The sequence below is a fragment of the Manis pentadactyla genome, chromosome X, assembly GCF_030020395.1.
Source record: "Manis pentadactyla isolate mManPen7 chromosome X, mManPen7.hap1, whole genome shotgun sequence".
In the NCBI taxonomy this organism is placed as follows: Eukaryota; Metazoa; Chordata; class Mammalia; order Pholidota; family Manidae; genus Manis; species Manis pentadactyla.
The window spans coordinates 90,161,084-90,169,494 of record NC_080038.1 but is presented as its reverse complement, the minus strand read 5'-3'; the positions used below and the strand labels follow the sequence as shown (position 1 = coordinate 90,169,494).

The 8,411-nt window shown below is 34.2% G+C and overlaps 1 protein-coding gene across 1 annotated transcript; it reads left to right on the top strand.

Annotated features, from left to right (window-relative positions):
- The first annotated feature begins 602 nt into the window (after window positions 1–602).
- On the top strand, window positions 603–4,451 carry LOC118929459 (vigilin-like). The gene is given in 3 exon segments (XM_057495367.1): window positions 603–2,952; window positions 2,955–3,441; window positions 3,443–4,451. Coding segments are annotated over 3 exon segments (3,846 nt in total).
- The last annotated feature ends 3,960 nt before the right edge of the window (window positions 4,452–8,411 follow it).

Genomic DNA, 8,411 nt, shown 5'->3' with positions numbered 1-8,411 from the left:
AAGATTTCATGTACTATATGATAGTATATCTATGAAAGGTCCAGAAAAGGTAAGTCTATAGAGAAAATGGAAACAGATTGCATGCAAATGAGCATGATGGATCTCTTTGGAGTGATGGAAATGTTCTAAAACTGGTTGTTGTGATGGTTTCACAGCGCTATAAATCAACTAAAAATCATTGAATTTTATGTATAAACTGTGAATTTTATAGTATATAAATTATTATTGAATAAATCTTTTAGGAAAAATAGGAAACCCTGGAGAACATGTTATCATTGAAAACTAGAGAATTGTATTTTTCCAAAAGTAATTTTCAGCCATTAGTACTAAGGGTCAAGAAATGATGGCACTCACTTAGGCAAAATGAAGGTTGATGAGTCTGATGACAGTAATCAACAGATATTTTCTCCTCTTCGAAAAATGGTGGCTGTTTCCTCATAGTCCCCATAATTCAAACAACTCTCATAAGAGTAGAATAAATTAACCTTATATTTTTGTCAAATTGTTTAAATATTAGGATTTCATTTTTTAATTGATTAGTTTATAGATAGATTTGGAAAGGAACTACATCTTTAAAATGTTTATTTTTCCCATACAGTAATATGCAAAAAGACAGCTACAAGACAGATGTTCTGGTTTCTGACCATTTAGCTGCAATACGTCTTAATATTTTGTTGAAAATCAAAATGAGTTCCAAAGAAAATTTAACTAAGCATCAACGTAGATATGTTAAAAAAGACAATTATGTCACTGCTTTAAATTCAGAAGGGGATCTTGGGACTCCAACCTACAAAGATAAATTCACTCAACTCCCAAAGAAAACAAATTACTTGCAAAATGCTCAAGAATCTGCTGGATCTTCAAGCAATAACAGTCAACTTATCATGACATCAGTCATCACTCAAGTCTTTTATGTGCCTCTTGAGGAGAAACAGTATGTGGATCAGTTTGGTGAATATGGACAAGCAAAATTCTGTCTAGACATCGTGAAAAGGACTGGTGCCAACCTAGAATTAACATTTGTCAAAGACCAAGGCCTCTACTTTACAGTTTCTGGTAAGGAAGAAACTATTTTTAAAGCTCAGAAGGAGTTTTTTGCATGTTTTCAGAAACAAGTTTTAACTATAGTTTATATTTCCAAGGAATATCGTGGCTTAATTATAGGCAAACCTGTACAAGGCTTGGAACAAAAAACTACAACCAATATCCAGATCTTATGCCCAGATAACCACAATAACTGGATCAATATTGTTGGCACCAAAATGGTCATGAAGAAGGCTCCACATGAAGTCTTACTGACACCTGCTGAACAAGACAAGTGTGCTATAGAGAGGTTAGATGTGGAAAAGGCATATCAGACTTTTAATGCTAGACAGCACAAAATACCTTTGAACAAAGAAGAATGGGAAAGGGAAGCATGCATATACATTCCACCACCTAATGCCTATCAGACACCAACAGATGGCTTTACTGGAATAAAACAACTGGATCAGGGTCAGGCTTTTGTAAAGGAGATTCATGAGAATACTAAAAAGAAAACAGCAAACATAAATACAGAGATGAACTTGAAGCACAAGTGTACCATAGGTCCCACAAGCAATTCCATTCAGGAGATACTAGAAAGAACTGGAATTTCAATAGATACTTCACCTTCAGAAAGCATATCAGATCCTGTGACACGTCAAGTTGAGCCTGAAAATTTAAGGAAGGCATGTATTGAAGCCCATTCAAAGACCATGCTTTACACTGATTCATCCATTTCTGTACCCTGCTGGCTTCACAAATTTATTGTTGGTGAGAAAGGTCATAATATATCCAAAATCACTCAGAGCCTGCTGAAAGTTCATATAGAGTTTACTAGTGGAGATAAAATTACAATAGAAGGACCAACAAAAGATATGTATTATGCTCAAGAACAAATTGAAGCCATAGTTGATTATCTAATTAACAGAATGGATTATGCAGAGGTCATTTTTGATTATAAATTTTACAAGCACCTGATAGGGAATAATGGTGCTATCATAAACCGAATTAAAGACAGGAATAAACTTTCTGTGGTAATCTCGCATGAAAATGAAAAGAACAACTTGATCAGAATTGAGGGAGAATCTCAGGATGTCCAACAGGCAAAGAGAGAACTTCTCGAACTTGCTTCTGATTTCAAAAATGAGCACACCAAAGACTTAGTTATTGAGCAAAGATATCACCAAACAGTCATTGGGTGGGGAGGTGAACAGATCCAAGACATCTGTCAGAAATTCCCAGAGGTTATTATTGATTTTCCTGACCCAGCACAGAAAAGTGACATTATCCATTTGAGGGGGCCAAAATATGAATTAGAAAAATGCACACAATATTTGGATAATTTGGTGAGAGACATTGTAGAAAGTAACTTTTCCATAACTATTCCCATATTTAAAAAGCTTCACAAAAATATCACTGGAAGAGGAGGTGCCAACATCAAAAAAATCTGTGCAGCAAGCAACACCAAAATTCAAGTTCTGTCAGCAAGTAGCAGCTCAGAAAATATTGTCATCAGTGGAAAGGCAGCAGATTGTGAAATAGCTTGTAACTGGATTCGTTCAATTCAGAAAAGTATAACAAATTTTTCAGAAGTGGAAATTTCTATTCCTTCCAATCTACACGAATCCCTTACTGATTCTAAAGATTGTTTGATTGGTTCAATCATGGAGGAATGTGGAAAGATCCACATCCACTTTCCAAAAGACAACTCAGGCCTTCAAAGAGTTATTATTAGGGGCCCAGCCCAAAATGTTGAGAGGGCCAAGAAAAAGCTGCTACAATTAGCAGAAGAAAAAGAAACCAAGAACTATGCTGTAATTCTTCATGCCAAATCACAATATCATAAATTCCTCATGAATAAAAATGGCGGCTATATTCCCAAAATCTGTGAAGAGACTGGAGCATGCATCATTTTCCCTGTTCCTGGTGACAAGATAATGATTTTTTAACTATCATAGGGTCAGAGAAGTCTGTTAAAGATGCACAAAAGGAACTAGAGGCTCTAATTACAAACCTAGATAATGTGGTAGAGGACAACATACTGATAAATCCTATGTACCATCATCACCTTTTCATGCAAAGAGGCCAGGTTTTACAGAAGATTTCTGAGGAGTATGGTGGTGTGATTATTAACTTTTCATGGTCAGGAAAACTGAGGAACAAAATCACCTTCAAAGAAGCAAAGGCTTGTGTAGAAGCAGCCAAGAAATACATCCAGGAGATTATTGCTGTCATTGACAACCAAGTCACAACAGAATATGTTATTCCCCAGAAGTTCCATCATTTTGTCATGGGACTAATATATTCTCAAATCCAACAAATTGCTAGAGATTATAATGTTCAAATCAGATTCTCAGACAGGGAGGAGATCCATTCTACTAATATAGAGAAAACTGTAAGAGAAAATGAAGAAGAAGTTAGGGAAAAGAGCACTACAGATAGTTTCTATTTCCCAGAGGAAATGTGACAGCATAGTTATATCAGGGCAGAAGGAAAAGTGCAAAGCAGCTATGGAAGCCCTTTAGGCTTTAATTCCTCTTACTGTTGAAGTAGATGTGCCCTTTGACCTACGCCATTACACCATTGGTCAGGAAGAAAGTGGAATACACAAGATAATGGATGAATTTAAAGTTCATATACAGATACCAGTATTTGGATTAGAGTCTGATACCATTTCCATCACTGGCCTTGCTGCTAATGTACACCAAGCCAAAGCTAGATTACAAGAACAAGTCAAGGCTTTACAAGCTGAAGTAGAAGATCAAGCATTAAGAAATTTTAAACTTCAGTTCACAACGGACCCCAAATACTACCCCATGATCATTGGTTGAAATGGTTTTGTTATTACTCAGATTTGCTTAGAGCATGATGTGACTATAAAATTTCCAAGTAAAGGGAACAATGAGATGCAAGACCAAATCACCATCATTGGATATGAAGAAAATGCCATTGCTGCCCGGAATTCAATAATGAAAATATTGCGTAAGTTTGAAAAAACAGTTACCAAACAAATCCCACTAAACCATCGTGTTTATGGCCACATTATTGGATTCAATGGAAAATCCATTCCAAAAATAAACAATCAATTCCAAGTAGTCATCCACTTCCCTCCAAAAGGAGCCTCAGATCCAAACATTGTTACTGTGACTGGACTCCCTGATAAAGTCACAAAAGCAATTGATCACATCCTCAGTCTTGAAAAACATTATCTAGCCGTTATCAAAAGGATTGAGTCTCAGAAGAAGCATATACAGAAGGTCACTCTGTGCAATTTAACCTATGCTTCATTCAATAGTTCTGCAGTAAAAGATGTTCCTTGTGCTGCAAACAACACTCAACAGATCCCTTATAGGAATAGCTCTGAAGATTTTCCAAGCTTGGAGGATCAAGTAGATCCTAAGATTCACTCTTGGAGATACAAAAAATAATAATAATAAATGCCAAATTATTCCAGCAAGTTTATTCGAAAATGCCAAAAAAATCTTTCTAAACCGTCCCAGCTTCTAGATCATATGCACATTCCTTCCATCTTTAAATTATGCAAAATATGTGTGCAGAAAGTGAAATGCTCAATTCTGTTTGTGTGCAGTAATTTCCAATGTAGTGTCTAATTTTCACTCAGGACCTGTTTTTGACATTTCTGCTGTGGGACAGACTTTCCATTATTTCAAATAAAGTTCATTAAAATATTAAACAAATACACATGCTTCCTAAATTTCATGTTCATCTTCATTATTACAGCATAATAATAAGAACTGAATAATAAGTCAAGGAGAGAACATCTGTGTCATCACCCCAAGGCATAAATGTTGACTTCACAAAAACTAAAACTGATTGTGTTTTTATTTTTTTGTTTTTATTTGCATTATTCCTAATCTTTTTTGTAGACTGCAACCAGCTTCTTTGCCAACAGCCAAAACATTCACCTGCCTTGGATTATAGAATAGGAAGAAAAAATAAAGTTTGGACAGCATGATTATGTGCTGGGCATGATGGTGGAGTGATTGCATACCAAAAGTATAATAGCAGTGGAATTAGAGGAGATACAAAAGGCTAAGGAATGTAAGGAGTATCAGATTACTTAAAATTGTTTCGGTTTTTCAGATGAGGTTACTAAATGCCAATTGGGGAATTGAGACTTCCAAGATTTTTCATTCCCCAGACACACCCTTCAGAAGGCCTCCTTGGGGAAAAATGTGAAATCCAAGAAGAGGTTCTTCTCTTCTTTACAGTGATTTCCTAGGTCTGGTAAAACCTTAGAGTAATAGTGCCAGGTGTTATTTTAGTGGATGATGTGGGTTACTAATATTCTCCCATGGAAGATTCCCTGAAGCACTCACTACTCAATCTGATGCTGCTATAAACATCTACATCTACCTCCCCCCAAATTTTCCTCATCTGAAGTAAGCCACCATGTCCAAGCCATGTCTGCTTCCCAGGAACAACCTCAATTTGGGAGAGAAGATGGAGACAGACCGTCAGTATTAATGATTATGACTAGATCTCAAGGAGTGGCTCACTTTCTTTTAAATAATCTCAGGCTTCTGTATATCTGCATATTGTCTTTCCAAAACACCACAAACAAATGTCTAGTACCACCCATCATTTAATATCTCTTAATTTTGTTTTGTTTTGTTTTGTTTTTGCAATAGAATTTAGAGACTTTACATGACAATGTGTAAATTCTGACACCATCTCTTGCTTCATAATGCCAGGATGCTCTTCTTGCAGAGGTGGGGCTGAATAACAGTTTAGAGAGGAAGGATGCTTGGGTGAAGGTTGTGTAGGTATATTCTTGTTTAATTTAACTAAGTGTAACCAAATTTTCTTCACTTCCACAAGTTATATGAGTTCCTAGTGGTCCACATCTTCACCTATAACTGCTGGTATTGGCCTGGCCTGGTGAACTGTATTTTAACAAATAGCCACTAAGTCAATGTCTTTTATGATTATTGGCATTTACCCACCCTAGCTTTTTATCCTAAACAATCAAGCCTAACCATTATGCTTTGGGTGAATCTGAGGTACAATTATCAACCCTTGGGAAATGTTACTAGCAGTATGCTAGATATTACTGTTCTACTCTCATGAGTACCATCACCAATATCAACCACTGCTCACTAGAACCCCTGGATGGTAATTTATATTTTTGTGCTACTGGAAACTGAAATGAATCAGATGGATGCATTAAATTTATTCCAAGGATAGATATATTATTCCCTATTCTATATACCATTAGAAATTGTTCAACCATATTATTCAATGAAGTCATCAGAGTATCTACAATGAGAGTAAATAGAATATTAAGATATTTCAATAAATTGCATAGAGGCAATAACAATATAAAGAAAACCAACATAGAGAGAAACACAAATACAAAAATAAACCTTTTCCCATTAAAAAAAATTTCCAAAGAGAAATAAAATTCAAAGATTAAATATACTTGAAGTTAAATTTGGAAGTTTACACTCTTTTTCTATGCTCCAAAATACTTTAAGTAGATTGGATTGTTTACTCTTTAAAGTTTCATAGAACTCTCTCAAAACCATCTAGGCCTCATACATTCTGATGGGGAAGTTCTGTATTTTCTCTCATGGTTATTTGGCCTATTAGGATGTTTTTTTCTACTTGGGTCAAATTTGGTATATTTTATTTTTCTGGAAATAATCAAATTTACTTAATTTTCAAATTTATTTTCAATATTGTTTGATATGACATTTTGATTTTTTCAAAATTCCCATTCTTGTATTATCATTTATAATTTTGTGCATTTACGTTTTCTCCCATTGTAGATATAAAAATATGTTATGTGAATCCACTGAGAATTTTTATTAAATCTAATTAAATCTACTTATACTTAAATTATTTCAGAGCATAGAAAAAATGGAAAACTTACAAATTCTCTATGAAGTTAATATGACAATGCAAAATAAACAATACTGCATGAAAAAAATCTGAGGACCAATCTTATTTATGAATACTGATGCAAATATTTAAAATAAAATACCGACAAGTTCCAACAGTATTTAAAAATATACATCTTAACTGAGTGAGGTGTGTATTCCAAGAAAGTAAATGTGTTTAAAAATTAGGAAAGCCATTGATGGTATATATCATATTAATAGAGAAAAAGCATCAAGAAAAATGTCATGCAACATCTCTAGATTAAGGTAATTCATTTTACAAATTAAACACCTATTATTATTTAAAAAACATTCACGAAGTAGTAATTGATGGTTGCTTTCCTAGCATTACACATACATACATATACTAACATACTATATGAATGATGATTGTACACTAGAGTTTTTCCTGCTAAAAATTGTTAATTAAAAAATGTTTTCACTATCCACATACAATCTTTGAAATTGTATTATGTTGCAGTTATTGGCCAAAATAATTACAAATGCCAATGGAATTCCTGGCATAAGAATAGAAAAGGGAGATGTTAAAATATCTCTATTGGTAGATGATAGAAATCTACGTATGAAATAAACAAAAGTTCAATGGAAAAACTATTATACACAATAGAATAATTTTACAGATACTATAAAATCAAAACACAAAAGTCAGTAGCTACTTATTATAAGCAATAACAGATAGACAATGTATCAGTAGAGAACCTCATTGCAATAAATAAATGTGGACAAGTGAAATACACAGGAGTAAGCTTATCAAGAAATGTCTAAAACCTATATAATTAAGACTAGAAAACACTCTTGAAAAACATAAATGCAGATTTGAAAAAATAGCAGTTATACATTTTTCATTTAATTCACTCTTCATAAAAACAATATAATTTCTTTTTTTTTCTGCCTTGACAAGTTGATTACAAACTTTGAAAGAAAAGATATAATTATCTAGGAAAGCCCTGCTAAAAGGAAACATTCAGGAAGCCATAGCCCTACCAGATATTACACAATAATTATGAAACCTCAGTTATTAAAATATTGTGGTGTTGGCACCATATAAATAGGTATGCCAAGGCAATAGAATGTACAATCCAGAAGCAGACTCCACAGTACATAGAAATTTAGTATAGGAAAAACTAAAAGACTTCTTAAGTAGTGGAAGCTCATGTATTAGTTTTCTAGGGCTGCTGCAAAAGAGTACCACAAGCTGTGTGGCCTAAAATAACAGAAACATTTCTCTCATAATTCTAAAGGCTAGAAATATGAATTAGTGTGCTGGCTGGCTTATATTCCCTCAAAATGCTTTAGGAAAAATCTGTTCCTTGCCTTTTCCAGCTTCTGGTTACTGGCAATCCTTCTTGTCCCTTGGCTTTTAGATTCATCACTCCAGTCTCTGCCTCCTTCTTCACATCCCTGTTCCCTTGTATGTATCTGTCTCAAATTCCTTTTTTTTGTTTAAAATGTCATCGGTCACCA